This window comes from Topomyia yanbarensis, chromosome 3, assembly GCF_030247195.1.
Source record: "Topomyia yanbarensis strain Yona2022 chromosome 3, ASM3024719v1, whole genome shotgun sequence".
Classification (NCBI taxonomy): Eukaryota; Metazoa; Arthropoda; class Insecta; order Diptera; family Culicidae; genus Topomyia; species Topomyia yanbarensis.
Genome location: NC_080672.1, coordinates 416,786,642 through 416,804,563, shown reverse-complemented (window position 1 = coordinate 416,804,563; position 17,922 = coordinate 416,786,642). Strand labels below are relative to the sequence as shown.

The following is a 17,922-nucleotide window of genomic DNA, read 5'->3' as shown; positions in this document are numbered from 1 at the left end:
TGTCTGATCGACACGACTGGCAAACTGCTTGAGAGGATCATCCTCAACAGGCTAACCCCGTACGCGGAAGGTACGGACGGTCTGTCAAGCAACCAGTTTGGCTTTCGGAAGGGTAAGTCCACAGTGGACGCTCTCAACTCAGTGATAAATACTGCCGAGATAGCGATCCAACGGAAAAGGCGAGGTATTCGATACTGTGCGTTAGTGTCACTTGACGTGAAGAACGCATTCAACAGCGCAAGCGGGGATGCCATCGCGCTCTCGTTACACCGGCTTAGCCTACCGGTGGGTCTGTACCTTGTGGTTCTGGGATTGAAGTTCCCTCCTGGGGTCAAGATCGTTGGCTTTGCTGACGACGTAACCTTGGAGGTCTACGGGGAGTCAATTCCTGAGGTAGAACTAACCGCAGAACACGCGATCAGCACGGTGGAGGAATGGATGAGCGCGAGAGGCCTGGAGCTCGCTCATCATAAGACGGAGGTAGTTATCGTCAACAACCGCAAGTCGGCACAACACGCAGTTATCCATGTGGGAGAAGTCGCGATCACTTCACAGCGAAGTCTGAAGTCTCTCGGAGTCATTATAGACGACAAGCTGACCTTCGGCAGCCATGTCGACTATACATACAAGAGAGCGTCGACTGCTGTTGCGGCTCTATCGAGAATGATGTCCAACAGCTCAAAGGTGTGCGCCAGTAGACGTAAAAAATAATATCAGAGAATTTATACACTTATATTAATTTCTGCATCTTTTTCTCTTTATTCGGCGTGTTATCCTTCCTCTCATTACTATATCTTAAATTAGATTCATACTAACACACAGTAACACAATTAATTGTATATTTCTCCTATACACTCGCAATCTCTCCATTCCAAACAAACAAACGCTCGTGGCCTTCGCGATAACACATACCTGGTCACTAACGCGAACATTGCAATCATCCACTTATACTTACGCCCGCGATCTCACTAGCATTTAAACCTCCGCTAATTAAGTGAACGTTTTAGTACTTATAAATTTACAACCGCGGTCTCAAGCATTAATCAACCGCTCGCGCGATCATGAATCGGTTACGTCCGGAAGTTCCTACTCTCGACCCTAGCAGTCTAGGTTCATGTCTGGAAAACCGTTTTTTAAGTGTCAGATTCACGGTTATCTCGCGATAATCCAAGAACACACGCGAATATGCGAATGGACACACGGTTATGAAATTGCATTTATACACGCGAAGTTCCCTATATGCTAGCATACGCGACATATAAACGCCCACACAATCCAACACGTTAACGCAAAAACGGTCGAGCCCTTCAAGATAATACATGCGATCGTGAAGTTCCTACGCCCGCATATATCTGAACCGTACAATGAATATCACATTCAGAATAGTGGGTCACATCTTCCGTCTCAATTGTAGTGAGTGATTCTAACGGGGAGCCCTTTCGAGATTCCAGTAGGAAAGCTCTCGAAAAAAATTTATTCAGTGTACATGGATTTGAGAGTTGCATTCGACCGAATTGACCACCGAGTATTATTAGCAAAAATGTCACGGCTGGGTGCATCCAGAAATTTCGTTAAATGGCTGGGTTCTTACATGTGTGCAGCTTGGCTCTAGTGTTTCCTCTCAATTAACGAACAAATCTGGATTCCCGTAAGGCAACAACATGGGACCCCTACTGTCTGTATTAACCTTCAACGATGCTGCTTTGCTTGGTGTGGGATACAAACTGGTTTACGCCAATGATTTGAAATTGTACCTCGTTGTCCGCTCTATCGACGACTGCATCCGTCTTCAAGAGCTTCTGGATAGCTGGTGTCGCAAAAACTGGCTAATCATTAGCATAGCAATATGCCAAGTTATAACTTTCCACCGCACGTTCAGTCCTATGCATAACGACTGCCAAATCTATGGGCAAAGACTTACTAGAGTAGATTGCGTCAGTGACTTCGGCGTTTAGTTGGATACGAAGTTAATATTCAATCAGCGTTAATTTCGAAAGCAACCCGACGACTCGGCTTCATTTCTAAAATTGGCCAGAATTTCAAAGAATTCGCATTGTATGCAGGTGTTATATTGTTCGACGGTTCGCACACTACTTGAAAATGCTTCTTTGATTTGGAGTCCTCATCCAGTTTACATGGAACTAACGGATTAAACGAGCGCAGAAAATATGTAGCAAAGCTGAAAATAACTCCCCGAAAATCCTGTCCTCGCAACTTTCTCTATGCTTATCTAGATTCCACCGTACGACGTTTGGATTCAACGAGCCGATAACAGTATGTATGCGAACTTCCTCCACGGTCGAGGATTTGTTCAAATTTGGTGAACCGTCGCACAGAAAGTTTCGCGGTCTACAATTTTATGACTTGACACCTGCTATTCATTAAGACTATTTTTTGTCAGATGTACTTATTTATGTAGGCATCGTTGCCGCTTCGTCGGACTTAAGCTAAGCCATAGCCTCTATGTTTGAGTAATCCGGGCTACCGACTGGATCACAGGGTTGCTTGCGAGGGGCCGTCGCTTCCGAAGCAATTTAAAAAAAATCAATATTTTGTTTGATATATGGCAGATTGCGTAAAATTCGTTGAATCGGCATTTTTTAGTTTGGCGGGGTGTTGTGAACCATCATAAAGTAGGAGAAAAGGAATATTGTTGTGGTGTATTTTTATTAGGGCTATAGTCGATAAACTTTAAGATATTTCTAAACTAAAGATGAGCCAGAATATGATATGATTCGCAATGAGTAGGTGAGAATACTATTGGCACCAAATCACTTGAATTCGCAGTTGCGGCACATAACGATTAAAATTATGATAGAATCCTGTTCTTCGCATCAAATTGTTAATGAGAAAGTGACATCATGACACCAGTTACCACATTTTTAGCTTAGCGGGTAATGACGGTGTTACCAACTCCCTACCGTCCCCTACAATTATAATTCAACTTGTCGCAAACCGAAACTAATTAGTTTATTATTTTTTGAGAAGACGTTACTGACGTAATGGAAAAAATTAAATAATATGAACATCTAATGTGATTACGCCACATCACTTTAAGCCGTGTGCTGTCTGACTTTGCAGCCGCTCCTTCAGGTTTAAACTTAGTACATAGCCCCTATGTACGAGTAATTCGGGCAAACGAGTGGATCGCATGTTTGCTTGAGAGGGGCTGCCGCTTTCGACTGTAGATCGGTTGTCGCCTCGCCCGGTTATACTGCAATATACTGGCTTCGCCTCAAATGCTAGAGAAGTGTAGAAACCCATGGTTTATTTACCCATAACATATCTTTTTTTTTAATTTGGCAAAACTCAGTAAGGATAAAACTGTCAATTATGGTCTGAATCTAAAGGTACATTACATACATTACATTACATATAAAGCGAAAAAACAGCTCATGAGATAAAGAAGAATAATGGTAATCATTGAAACGCTGTTTTGAAAAACTACTCGCTGGCGGCAAGGTTCGGACGTATGAGAAACTTCATAAGGTGACACGTTTGCCTATGACGGGAGCGAGCCAAATGACCATTTCCTGAAGATGCAAATAATTATACCAAATGTCCATTATGCGAAATGGCCTTCCGTATGATTACTTTGCAGAATTATGCCAAACGTCCGTTATGCCAAATAACCGTTTTCCAGAAGTTAAAAATAATTATGCTAAATATCCGTTATGCCAAACCATTCGCAGTGCTTTCACATCTCAAAATTATGCCAAACGTCCATTATGTCAAATGATCTTATGCCTAATGATTTTATGCCGAATGGCCCGCTCTCGTGCTTACCATCATTTTCATGTGATCTTGTTGAATCAGACTACGGAATCTCATATCATTTAATATGTAACCGCTCGGCAGTAGAGCTATTGCAATTTTGGGCTACGGAAACTTACTGACATACCAACGTTTTGAACCAGTCTGCTATAGAGCATTAGGCTTTCTTGCAGGCGCTTTGAGGTACTAGTGAGTTTAACTTATCAACTGTTTGTTTTGGGTCGTTATGTTTCATACCGTTCCAATTTGTATGCACCCATCAAATACTAAAGACTTATTACATAACTTTTAGTTAGGAAGTTTTATGTGACATACAATTTTTCTGTCCAAATACTATAGTATCTGTACTAAAATAAATAAATTTGCTAAAAGATTCAGAATGCAAAATTTCAAATAAAATTTCATCAACTGCAGGGCTTTCACAAATAATGGCTCAGGAATCGATGGCAGGTAATGATTGCCCCATTCCTAACCAAGCGTGTGTGTTTGTATGTTTAGGCTAATGAAAAAAAGCGGGCATAGCTTCACCCGTATAATACCGAGAGAGTAGTGTGGCTTCTAACCGAATACATACGTTTTTTCCCCAAAGCTTTTCACATATAACTTCTACTTGTGAGATCTAACTCAGGTGTGTTTTGTTTCCGCAGGCTTCTGGACATTCGCACCGGTGAACTGTACTACATTGGCGGTGGTAAAACCAAAGACGGCTTTGTAGGATGCATGAGAACGATTATAATTGACGGAAACATTCGACCGCCGTCCGATTGGAAGGAAGAGGAATACTGCTGCAAGGGTGAGATGTTGTTCGATGCCTGTCACATGATCGACCGTTGTAACCCGAACCCGTGCAAACATAGTGGCGTGTGCAGACAGAATTCGTTGGAGTTTTCTTGCGATTGCGCGGGGACAGGCTATGCCGGGGCCGTTTGTCACACGTCGTTGAATCCGTTGTCATGCCAGGCGTATAAAAATGTCAATGTGGTTCAATCGAGAACTACGATCAACATCGATGTCGATGGAAGTGGGCCTTTGGCACCGTTCCCTGTAACCTGTGAATTCTACAGCGATGGTAGGGTCATTACTGTGTTGAGTCACAGTTCGGAACATACGACCAGAGTGGATGGGTTCGCAGAACCGGGCTCGTTTGAGCAAAACATTATTTACGAGGCAGATCTGCCGCAAATCGAGGCTTTACTGAACCGATCGCAGTCTTGTTGGCAACGACTGAACTATGCTTGTCGTTCGTCGAGACTGTTCAACTCACCGTCCGATACGGACAATTTCAGACCATTTTCGTGGTGGGTGTCGCGACATAATCAACCCATGGATTACTGGGCAGGTGCTTTACCGGGATCGAGGAAATGCGAGTGTGGAATCATCGGTAACTGTGTGGAGCCTACCAAGTGGTGTAACTGCGATGCTAATAGTTTGGAGTGGCAAGAGGATGGTGGAGATATTCGGGAAATTCAGTATCTTCCCGTTAAAGCGCTCAGGTTCGGCGATACGGGAACTCCACTGGATGAGAAGTTAGGTCGCTACACTCTGGGTCCGTTGAAATGTGAGGGTGATAATTTGTTCAACAATGTTGTTACTTTCCGTATCAAGGATGCTACCATCAATCTACCTCCATTCGATATGGGTCATTCGGGAGACATTTATTTCGAGTTCAAGACGACAATTGAGGATGCAGTAATTTTAAATGCAAAAGGACCTACCGATTTTATTCGGTTAAACATCGTCGGTGGAACAAAACTACTGTTCGAATATCAAGCTGGTACGGGAACTCAAAAGGTGTATGTGGAAACAAGCTACCGTATGAGTGATAACCGATGGCATTCGGTTAGTGTAGAAAGGAACCGCAAGGAAGCTCGTCTTGTTGTGGACGGATCGATTCGGGCAGAAGTTCGTGAACCTCCGGGTCCGGTTCGTGCTCTGCATTTGACATCGGAGCTGGTTGTTGGCGCTAACATCGATTATCGTGATGGATATGTTGGTTGCATTCGTGCTTTTCTACTCAACGGAATCCACATAGATCTACAAGCGTTCGCTAAACGTAGAATGTACGGTGTTTCGCTTGGATGCGTCGGTCGATGTGAATCCAGTCCTTGCTTGAACAATGGAACATGTGCGGAAAGGTACGACAACTTTGAGTGTGATTGTCGTTGGAGTGCGTTCAAGGGACCGATTTGTGCTGACGGTATGGCGTTTTGAAATAAGAATTTGGCATTAAATGACTCCATATATTTTATTACAGAAATTGGTGTGAACATGAAGGCTAGTTCAATGATCAAGTATGATTTCCAGGGAGCGTTCCGTTCGACGTTACATGAAAGTATTCGGGTTGGCTTCACTACCACCATACCGAAGGGTTTCCTGTTAGGTTTCTACTCTAGCCAGTCAAAGGAATATCTAACGATTATGGTTTCAAATTCCGGTCATCTGCGAGTGGTGTTTGATTTCGGCTTCGAGCGGCAGGAGTTGATTTATCCGACGAAAAATTTCGGACTTGGTCAGTACCACGATGTTAGATTCTCGAGGAAGAATGGTGGAGCAACTGCTGTACTGGTGGTGGACAGCTACGAACCGAAAGAATATCACTTCGATATCAAGGATTCGGCTGATGCACAGTTCAACAATATCGAGTACATGTACATTGGCAAGAACGAGTCGATGAAAGATGGTTTTATCGGTTGTATTTCGAGGGTGGAATTTGACGACATTTATCCGTTGAAGTTCCTGTTCCAGGAAAACCCTCCGCCAAACGTGAAGTCTTTAGGAAGTGAGTATTAGTTATTAGATAATTTCAGAACAAAAAATCAAGGAAATATTCTACATTTCAGCTCCATTGACTGAAGACTTCTGCGGGGTTGAACCGGTTACACATCCGCCTATTGAAATTGAGACGCGTCCCCCACCAGTGGTGGATGAAGATAGACTGCGTGATGCGTACGGCATTGATACCGCTATTTTAGGAAGTAAGTATTATAACGAGTGTCAAATAGAGGTAGCAGTAACATAACCACAACACATTTCCTCCTTTCAGGCGTCCTGGCAGTTATCTTACTGCTACTGATCATTATGGGCATCCTGATCGGTCGCTACATGAACCGCCATAAGGGCGAATACCTGACGCAAGAGGACAAGGGAGCGGAGGCAGCTCTCGATCCGGACGATGCGGTAGTACAATCGGCGACCGGTCACCAGGTGACCAAACGAAAAGAATGGTTTATTTAATGTCTAAGGTGTTACGTGCCTTCCACTGTGATCGAACGATCCAGTCTTAGGGAAGCGCCTCGACAGAAGAAAACGACGACGCCGACGACGACGATTCAGACAATGCGGACCAGAATCTCAACAGCAGCTGTAAATAATGTGTTCAACACGCGTACATTTTCTGTTCTGCAGCCCGAATAGTTAGTAACAATCCTTAGTTGATTTTTCCTCCGTGTGTATGAAATCCCTGTAAAAAGTAACCTTTGAACCGCCCTTTTGTAACCAAAGTGTGCAAACCAAACTAAAACAGTCTTTCACATCACTTATATCAGGCTTAAAGAAATCTCAGACGTTCACCAACGATAGGCCTTGACTTTTCAAACACGCTAAAATATTAAGAACAACTCATTGCATTTAGCAGGCAGCATTTTATCTGTGGCTAGCATTTTGTCGAGTGGGCGATTTAAAGCGGAGGTTGCCAATTTCATTTGATTTAACTACTGACATTGAACGAAATTTTAGCTGGATTGTTTCTTATTGAAAAGAAAGATTTTTTATTGACATTACCCGTCCATTATCGTACTTTTAGTTACTTTTTTTACGAATATGCGTTTACAATAGTTTAGTTTTAAGATAAACCTTAGTTCAAATCCAGCTTGCCGGACAATTAATCGAATCGGCTTCGCACGAGACGAAATACGAGAAAATATCTTTCACTAACTGTTAGAATTCCGTTAGTTTTTATGGAATCTTGTTCTATTTTTTTTTAGACATTGTGTGTTTCAGGCGAGAGATCAAAGAGTGGAACGCTAGTTATGGTGGCGTTTCATAATAGTTCGCCTCTTCCAAATTACTGCGGAAATGCAAACAAATTACACAAGCGAAAAAAGTCGAGTTTAAATCCGAAGTAAGACAGTGTATATAGATTTTGAAATACAAATGCGATAACTAGGATACGAGTGGTGTTTTAGTTCGGAAAGAAATTCTTACCATACCATTCATTTATTTATTTATTTTGCAGCTTTAACCCAGCAGGTCATTCGCCGACTTATCATACTAATTGGAATACCTTAACATATGTATCAGTATGAGTATCAGGTTTTGGCAATTTTTCGTGCGATATCCCTGCCACCCGCTGGCGAATGACATCGCCAATCGTAGCAACCCTGTTGTGTACAGAAAAAAATGGACAACGTTATCAGTTGACTTGCAGCAGTTATGGTGAAAACAGTTAAGCAACAACGCTCAATGGTTTGTTCGTACTGCCAGCTCCACTCCGAATAAGTTGAACATCGTGTAGCACTTCCTGTCAGCCGGATTTAACCGATCGTGTGTTGCCACCCTAACAGAATCGGCTGACGGCTACGTCTGTTACCGGTTGACGTGCACAGTTGCAGTGGTTTCCGGTCCTAAGAACAGTCAGTAACTTTATGGCAAGAGATGCAGAAAATTTTACTAGAATAAAGTTTCAAAGTAAATATAAACCCATGCTTGTTTTGTCTGCCCACACGGACCACCGACGTCGTACCAAATATGTATTTGGTCGTACGTCACAACAGAGTAAATATTTTGTCGTTTTCGTGTATAGAAAACATAATCGAATATTAATCACGACGCCTCCAAAGAAAAGAGCGCCTAGACATTACTCTTCTACATGAGCCGTGAGCAAATAAGCACAAAACCTTAGGTTTGAATTCTGCAACTCACAAGTATTGTAACGACCAGGCAACTCCAAGAGCTGCAGTTTTCATAAACAGAGCAATAACATTCTCTCCTATTGCAGGATTAATTCAACGATACGTCGTTGCAATAACAGTGGAGGCACCGACGGCTAGGAGAAAGTAGGAGATTGTGATCGCTTCTGTCTACTTCCCTGGCGATGCGGATAGAGCACCAGCTTTTGAAATCGATAAAGTACTGCAAAAGCATAAACAGGCCCTGCTGCGCTAGCGATCGAGCAGATAGAAATCCGGTTTTGTAATAGATGACAGAAGTTATAAAATCCCTTCGGGGATGAACACATCTTAATATTAGATTTCACGTATGAATAGAGCAATTACTATCGCAGTGGCAGTTCGGGTTCCGGAAAGGGATTTCGACGGTGGACGTGAAAAACGCGTTCAACAGTGTCAGCTGGGTGGCGAACGCCGTAGTGCTGCACAGAATGTGGGTTCGGAATCTGTGCAAGGGTCTGAAACGTTGGGATCGTCGCCTTTGCAGATAACGTTGTCCAGACGATAACCGGCGACGGATGTAGTATTGGCCAACAACCGTAAAAAAATGCAGCGTTTTGTGATCAGCTTCGAGGGACAATCTATCCCATCGATGCGTGCGCTGAAGGTGTGATGGTTGTAACCCGTCAAGGTAACAATTTAGCACTGGGTGGAAATATACCATTTTTTGGGTATGCACTCCGTGTACATAAAATTATGATTGTTCACTTTTTCTTGTAAATTTTGTTCATTTTCGCTTTTGTGAACGGTCTTGTGCGTGCGTAATTTTTGTTTGACATTTATGTATAATTAGCATAGGGTTTGACACTGAGAAGTTTAGTTAGGTCATCGCTCTCCTCTTGCAAAAAATACGTGTGCGCTGGTTGTGCTGCTCATGCTATGCGACAAGGCAGGTCGGTAGTTTGTTTTGGTTGAGTTGGAAGGCGGCCATCGAGGTTACATAGTGACGAACGTCCGTGTACGAGTTTTTCGGAACAGTTTTCCGCCACTAGACAAGGTTTCAGTGCGCGTCTGCGACGGCAAGTTATACCGTCGTAAGTGCCGGCCCGTGATTCGGGCACACGTAAGTACGGTGTGGATTTGCCACAAAGGGATAGCTAACCATTAAGGAGTGCTCTCGCGTCGCCGGCTAAACGCTAAAGAATCAAAACGCCAACCGTTCTCACTGTGGAGGATCAGTGAGAACGGTCAAGCCTAGCTCTCCTCCACAGTTAATCGCATAGGAGAAATAAGCAAGGAGGACAAAGGTTACTTTTGGGAAGTGCACTACGGTGGCTTCAGGGATTGCTTGCGGCGAGCAAGTCGATCCAGCGATAACTCGCCATCGTCGCTAGGGAGGTTTCAACAAATGAGCCTTGCTCATCGCCCTAGCTGAGAGCCAAGGACCGCTGCAGGAGTAGTGATTGAAACGACGAAGGTGAACGCGGCCGTTGGCGTCCCGGCCGGTCGGAAGAAACCGCCCACCCAGCTCCATGCAACAGCATCCAGTGATAGAAGTGTTTGACAGCAGAGAAGCGTGACGGTGGGAGAATAAACGGTTTAATTTGTTTACTTTGTTTATTGGTGTTCGAAAATCCGAAAATCTTGCAAAGACACCTAAGCCGCCGTGGCAAATGGGTTTGCCGGGCATATAAGACCCCGAGCAGCGGCCAAACCGCTACTTACATGGTCGATGATCGGTTAAATTACAACAGCCATGTCGACTATGTATGTGAGAAGGCTGTAAGGGCAACTAACGCATTGGCAAGGATCATGCCGGATAACGGAGCAGTACGAGGCAGCAAGACACGTCTCCTGGCAGGTGTCTCATCCTCAATACTGAGGTACGGCGTGCCGGTCTGGACTGCTGCGCTGAACTCAAAGCGAAACTGACAAGCACGTTTCGACTAATGGCTGTTCGTGTCGCGAGTGCGTACTGAATGATATCGTCGGAGACGGTATGCGTCATTGCCGGGATGATCCACATTTGCATAACTTTGGCTGCGGACGTGGAATGCTACCAGGAGACTGATCCGAGCGGACTCGTTGGCTAACTGGCAGCAAGAGTGAAACAACGTAGAGAAAGCACCTGTGTCAGCTTGGGTGCATAGGAAGCATGGAGCGGTGAACTTCCATTCGACGCAGTTTTTGTCCGGGTACGGACAGGTTCGAAGAAGTTCGAAGGAGTATGCCTGGTGTGACATTGGTCAATATTGTGCCACGACGAGCATATCTGTGATGTTGTCAACGGAATGTATACTCTCCGTGCTGCAGAGAAAGTGATGAAGGGACCAACAAAGTAGCTCCATTGGTTAGAAAGCAGCCTTGAATCAACGTTTAGGACAAATTCCGCCACCGTGGAAATTTCCGCCGGTGTAAACTAGGTCCACCGCCGAAGACCAGTTAAGAAGTACGCGACGTAGCACGGGATTCGGGATGTCGAGGCGCCAGTGAACCGGCAGTCAGACTTCATCGGAATCGCCTACCGGGTAGCTCGTGAGTTGGCTTGATCCACCGCCGGTGATTAAAGTCCGTCGACCGCGTCGAATAGCTAACAGTGGGTCGTTGGGGTGAACTGGAAGGTATGCTCCACCCGGAATCGCTGGATAGACAGCACCTACTGGCTGGCCCGTTGAGTAGGCTAGGGCTATCGCCGAGGATTAGATCGAGAGGATCGGGAAGAAGCGGGGAGCTAAATGGCTCACGGAAACGAACATCGGTTTCGGGAGAAATCTATCGCTTGGGAATTCACAGTATGGTAGATTCACCGCCGTGGACTATCCGATTATATCGCGACAAGTTGGGAAACGGTGTCGGGATAAATTCCTCCGTTGAGGAACTCTCAGTCGAAGTAGGGTGATTTCACTACCGCGGACTATCCGAGTAGATTGTAATAAGGCTGGGAGCTTAATGATTCACGGAATCAGTATCTAAACGGTTCAATGGGACTCCCTACCCAACACACTACAGGCCAGGCTGTTGAAGCTTTTTAAACCTGCTGCCTGCATCTGCAAACCTGAACGAGCGTCTGTTCTCCAGGGGCCCTATTCTCACATTCACGTCACCCAGTGACTAGAACAAAATTTTCTTCTAGTCACTAGGTGACATGATTTTGAGAATAGGGCCCCAGGCTAGGAGCGGCCCACAGCAGCGTCTGTTTCTCATGTTAGAGGCGGCTGATCATCGTCCGAGTGCCAGCGAGGGACTCTAAGCAAAACTGTGCACAAACAGCGTCTGTTCTGGTATCCAGCGGCTGAACATGAAATGCTCTCCCCGGAGCTATATCCAAGATGGCAGCCCCATCACGGTGTGATAGGGAACCTTACGCTAACCACCTACTGTTCCCGAAATTCAAAAACCGTTCTAGAAACCGAAAAAGAAAGATTTTAAACTTATTTAACGGCAACGACTTTTAGCATGAAACAACGTACACGAATTGGAACTTGGAATGCATTAACCTTAGCCCAGCAGGGTAAATTGGCACAACCTGCCAATGAGGCATGCCGCATGAAGCTTGCGATCCTAGGACTGAGCGAAGTTCGTTGGTCGAACTTTGGAGAACACAGATTGCCGTCGGGTCAAATTCGGCTATACTCTGGTCTACGAGGTGAACACGCTCCTCGTCACCGTGCAGTTGGCTTCCTGCTCAGCGCGCACGCCTACACTGCGCTAATGGAGTGGAGCCTATTAATGAGAGAATAATCGTTGCCAGATTCAGAACACGGGTTCGAAACCTTACCATGATCCAATGTTATGCGCCAACTGATGCTGCCGAAATGTAAGAAAAGAAGAACTTTTACAGTCAACTGAATGTTGTCGTGGACAACATTCCGAAAGGTGATATCAAGATCTACATGGGCGACTTCAACGCGAAGGTGGGCTCCGATAACTCGGACTATGAGCACGTCATGGGACGTCATGGCCTCGGAGAAATGAGCGAAAACGGAGAGTTGCTTGCAGAGTTTTGTGGCACCAATACCATGGTGATCGGGGGATCGCTTTTCCCCCATCGGCCAGTATACAAAGTGACATGGGTTTCCCGTGATGGCTTCACGGAGAATCAAATCGACCTCATCTGTATCAGCCGAAAATGGAGAAGGAGCCTCCTTTAACAAGCGTAGCGCCGATATAGCGTCCGACCATCATCTCCTAATCGGCGAGATCCGGCTGCGTATTGCAAGGATTCATCGACAGCAGGAGAAGATCGGGCGTCGGTTTAACACACGTCGCCTGGAAGATGCTGCGGTAAGAAGGACCTTCGTCGAGGAGCTGGAGAACCATGCTGCAGATATTCCGGAAGGTGGAAGCGTAGAAGATCAATGGAACGCCATCAAGAACGCCTTCGTCGCCACCGGCGAGAATAATCTGTGTGAGCTACGTACCCAGAGAAAACAGTGGATCACAGATGACACCTGGAAGAAGATAGAGGAACAAAGGGACGCCAACGCCGCGGTTGAGCGAGATGAAATGCGATGCCCGTGAAAGACACGTCTGGACAATTGTTAACCGACCGCGCTGACCAGCTGAAACACTGGTTCGAACACTTTGAAAACCTTTTTCAAGTTTCGGTCACGCCACCAACAACTCGGCATGATCCGCCAAGGGTTCGACGTATTACCCGCGTCAACACCGAAGCTCCATCATTGCAAGAGATAGAAGCAGCCATCCGGAGCATGAAATCGAACAGCGCCCCAGGGGTCGATCGTATATCAGCAGAGATGCTCAAAGCTGACCCCGTAGTATCTGCACAACTGTTGCATCAATTATTCTACAATATCTGGGACACCGCGACTTTTCCGGCCGACTGGATGCAAGGCGTCTTAGTGAAGGTACCCAAAAAGGGTGGCCTGACTGTATGCGATAATTGGCGGGGCATCATGTTACTGTGTATCGTTCTCAAAGTTCTCTGTAAAGTGATCCCGAACCGGATACAGAAGAAGATTGACGCAACTCTCCGACAGCAGCAGGCAGGATTCCGTGCCGGATGATTATGTGCGGACCATATTGTCACGCTCCTTATCATCCTGGAGCAAGTCAATGAATTCCAAGAGTCTCTCTACTAAGTGTTCATCGACTACGAAAAAGCTTTCGACCGTTTCAATCACGAAAATATATGGCATTTTCGTGCATCGTGACATCTCAGCAGAGGCAGACCCAGAGGCTCATGGCAGCGAAGCCTCAACAAGGAAATGAAAGAAGTCGACGAATGTTTGATCTGGCAGTAGGTCAAGGCGATGGTGGGCAATCGCCCAGTATGGCGATCTTTCACAACGGCCCTTTGCACCACCAGGGGTGCGCAGGAATAAAAGTAAGTAAAGTAAGTTTTTGGATCTTGAGTCAATCCAGTGCTAAATTATTCCGGCTCTAAGTTAGTGTCGGATTCTGATAAGATGAAGTAGAAATTCAACCCATAACTTTATTGAGAGACATAATATATGACTACCTAGTTCTAGTTAGAGCCAAAATAAGCTCAAAAATGTTTGATAATCGATTTTCAGATCTTGAAGAGATTAAGAGACTTATTCACGCAACATAGGAACCTTAACTAAAGGTGAATATATGTGGAAGCCAGCAACGCACGCTTGTTGCTAGGCACCGACGCGCTTGTTTACATTGAGAAAAAATGGAATTCGAAGTGAAAATTCAAACGCACAAATAAGAGTTTTCGAACTTTTTCCTTCGGTAATCTGCACATTGGCAGAAAATTTGAAGTTTAGTTAGTAAACGATTAAAGTTTCGCGTGTGTTTTTTCAGTGGTGTGTGATTAAAGTGCATTTGAAAAAGTGTTCTGAAAATGAGAAGAAGAAAAATAAAAGCGTTTCGAAAAGAAGCCCCAAGTGAAGAGGGGTGATATTTTCGCACAAAATAAGAGCTATAGCTGGAATTCCATCAAAAACTTGGGTTGATTCGGAAAATGTTCTAGCTTCCTCAAGTAGCAGTTTCGTGGTACACCGGCAAGGTTAGTATATTGAAAAATGTATTTTTATGTTTGCTCATGTCAGTACATGGTTAGACAGGGGAGAGGGGTGTGTGCGGCGTAGAAGCTATGTTGTGGCTCGCATGTATAATGTCCTTAACGGACGCCCAAGTATTTTCCTATGAACGCTTGGGGAATTTACAAAAGTTTTTAATTCTGTAGTAAACAGTTCCTGGTCTTCGAAGGAAATAATATAGACAGAATGGAAATTTCAAACAAAATCTTAAACGCGAGATCAATTTTAAGTATTTTATTATCTTACTTTTTCATCGTTTAACAAAAAACTTAATGTTAAGTAATGGTGGGTACTGTCGAAAGGGATCTATCTCCGCATGGAAGTTCTTACGTTCCAATTTTTTTGTTTGTATTTGGATGACATTTCTTGTTCCGCTTGCCTATGTCAAACACTGTTCTGTATAGCGGTAGGCTCTTCGCATTGGCTGTTTTGTAGCATGGCATGCTATCACTACGAGTGCACTGGTATCCATTTGGCTTGTTTTTGCTTATTGCTGCTACTGTGTGTGTATGTTTATGTATGCGTGAATATAACAACAATCTCTAAAACCTAACAACGTACACTTCGGAATAAATAATTTCGAGTACCAATTCGCTCGAAACACACCGACTCAACCAATCAGTTTCAACTGTGTTGTTCGTTCATTTCTTTGTCCTATATATTTGATTCACTACATTCGTTAGCTTGGGTTACTTTCTTGATTTTTTTTTGTTTCATTTCAAATGTTATTGTCTACTCTTTTTCTATATTTTTTTTATTCTTTCTATCAAGTCCACTGTTCACATATGTTGCAAAGGGGAAGAGCGATTATATTTTAAAAATGTACGTTTTATCTGTAAATAAAATAAAATAAAATAATGGGAAATGTTGAACCATAACAGGTTCAATTAGATATATGTAAAACCATAACTGATGATATGATTTAATTCTGGATAGATGGACTGATTCTACCCTATGCGTTTTTTTTTCAAAAAAAGTTTGCGTGGCTATGACTATTATTACAATGTTCTCTCTACGATGCATATGTTCTACATTGATACGAAGATATGTTTTCACTACTATAGGTGTTTCTTTGATCTACTGTATAGTGGGTTGCTTTAAAACTCTCTAATTTGACTACAGTGTTCCATCAAAATGGTTGGTGGTTAAAAGCGTTGATAAGCAAGTTGCTATCATTCTATGGAGATTTTTTTGCGTTTTGCTTTAGCTCAATGTCTTCGATTGAATTTTGCTCAAGAATACTGGTAGACTGACAACGAAACTAACGTAGCTCGAGTTAGAGATTTATGGTCAAAAATCAACCCAAGCGATAAAAAGTTCGAATAAACGAGCCGCTGAAGCTCCTCGCTTTTTGTAATTTTCCTGACATTTGAAAAAATGTTTCAAGAATTGTTGACTAGTTTGAAAACGTTTGACGATTTTTGAAATGTTCTAAAACTTTAAAAATCTTAGTCTGAAAAAGATCCTCAATGATCACATATATAGTCCGCCCGTATTCTTGAGCAAAATTCCCTGTGCTCTTAAACATTCCGCTGCCAAATTTGTATTGAGCATAAAATACCAGAACAGTACTAACAGTCTTGCAGAGTAACTTAATGGCCCTTAATAATTCTGCACATTTCTTCTAATAAACGCAGTGAAAACTGTCTCTTTCTTTTTCTTACATTAAACAAAATTCCTCACTCATACTCTCACGATCCAATCGCATTCACACGCCCTCAACGCTAAAATGGAAGAATTCGGGATAGCACAAATCAATTGTATATAATATTGTTAAAAGTAGTATGACACTTGTTTTTTTTTGTTTGTTGGAAAATGTTGGTCTCCTCTTCTCCAGTACGAATGCTCTCCAATTCTGGCGCTGGCCTTGGTTAGTCTTAGAGAAACGAGCAAATCGTAAATAATACTGTTACCACGAAGAACATGAGTGCCACGTCCCGCCGAAGATTTCGGTCCCGGTAGAACGGCCGGGTGCTGAAACTTTCCTTTCGTGTCTGTCGCAGCAGCCACAGTGGAATGAGCAGATGCATCACGTCCGGGATCATGAAGCCAAGATCGCGGACCACCTACCGAGTAGATCATTAGATCGATTGTTCAAAGTTTCAAAGCAGTTCTATACCTGATGTGGGTATCCTTCCCCCCTAAACACGTTTGATATGAACTGATCCACTCCACTAGCTAGGATGTGCAGAATTGCGATCCCAACGATGGCTAGCGTTTTGCGGGATGTCACCGAGTTATCTACGTTAGCCAGATGCAGCACGAAGCTGGTTGATATGAGTTCAGTGATCTGTGGAGAAAAATAATTTTGTTTCGTGCCATAATCAATCCGAATTCGATATACCGTAAAGAACAGCTGATGGTTCCACTGATTGTAATACTCGTCGTTGTAATAGTTAAGATAGGCCCACCACGCGTAATAGTGGGAGAAAATGGACAACATAAACAGCAAGATCATCGTGTACCGGACTCGGTTCTGTAGCATCAGTTGTGTCAGGTATTTGGTACATTCGTACAGGGATATCACTCCGATAACGATCAGCAGCCACATTTTCATCGTGTTCTGGGTGGCGTTGAAATACATGTGCTTATAGGAAGCGATGCCGGATTCGTAGGTTCCTGAAAGTACCATAGGTTTAATAGCTGTTTCGGCAGGCGTGTTATACTTACCCTTGAAGACCGTATCCCAGCAGGAGCAGGAGCAGAACCGCTTGTCCACGTATCGGGAATAGTTCTGCCAGAAGTACCAGAGTACAGCTATGTGCGCCGGGGGAATTAAGGCAGGACCAATGCTACCGCAAGCCCCTGGCAGCCAACGGAGGATGTTCAAGATCATTGTGCTCGGTTGTGAGATTTTCTAAGAATAGAGGACATACATAATGTCTATTAAAGACTACGGTTGAGAAGTGGATTACTGGTTTATAATAGTCTTTCGATCAGAACGGATTTTATATGATTTCCGTTCTAGCCTCGAAAATGTTCTACACGTTTTAATGAATTTGCGGAAATCTTCGATTTCGGCATCATGCCCTAGATTAATGTGTGCAAGAAAAAAACAAACATTGCATTAACTTTTTAAGTAACCTAGTATAGGTTGTAGGTGCAGTCAAATGCTACACAACCACGCTTGATATACTTCTTTTTCCCATTTTTTATTACCGACCTTTTGAGACAATTTTTTATCTGTTTTAACGACATTTAACGTTTGATATACCTTCAAAATCTTGATT

General features: G+C 43.8%; 2 protein-coding genes across 5 annotated transcripts in view; one reads left to right on the top strand and one right to left on the bottom strand.

Annotated features, from left to right (window-relative positions):
• LOC131693958 (neurexin-4) overlaps window positions 1-7,943 on the top strand; it is a 67,033-nt gene extending 59,090 nt beyond the window's left edge. For 2 of the 4 annotated variants that reach the window (XM_058982258.1, XM_058982259.1), the window contains exons 7-11: window positions 4,189-4,224; window positions 4,422-5,971; window positions 6,029-6,553; window positions 6,615-6,749; window positions 6,818-7,943. In XM_058982258.1, coding sequence (XP_058838241.1) covers window positions 4,189-4,224; window positions 4,422-5,971; window positions 6,029-6,553; window positions 6,615-6,749; window positions 6,818-7,008 — 2,437 coding nt within the window. In that variant the 3' untranslated portion in view covers window positions 7,009-7,943. The remainder of the gene's footprint in view (window positions 1-4,188; window positions 4,225-4,421; window positions 5,972-6,028; window positions 6,554-6,614; window positions 6,750-6,817) is intronic. The other 2 variants (XM_058982260.1, XM_058982261.1) reach the window with 1 other exon arrangement.
• Window positions 7,944-14,911: 6,968 nt separating this feature from the next.
• LOC131689970 (uncharacterized) overlaps window positions 14,912-17,922 on the bottom strand; it is a 42,809-nt gene continuing 39,798 nt past the window's right edge. Inside the window, exons 2-5 of the mRNA XM_058975392.1 lie at window positions 17,363-17,549; window positions 17,037-17,311; window positions 16,812-16,982; window positions 14,912-16,758 (exon numbers count right to left, since the gene is read on the bottom strand). Coding sequence (XP_058831375.1) covers window positions 16,570-16,758; window positions 16,812-16,982; window positions 17,037-17,311; window positions 17,363-17,528 — 801 coding nt within the window. The 5' untranslated portion in view covers window positions 17,529-17,549 and the 3' untranslated portion in view covers window positions 14,912-16,569. The remainder of the gene's footprint in view (window positions 16,759-16,811; window positions 16,983-17,036; window positions 17,312-17,362; window positions 17,550-17,922) is intronic.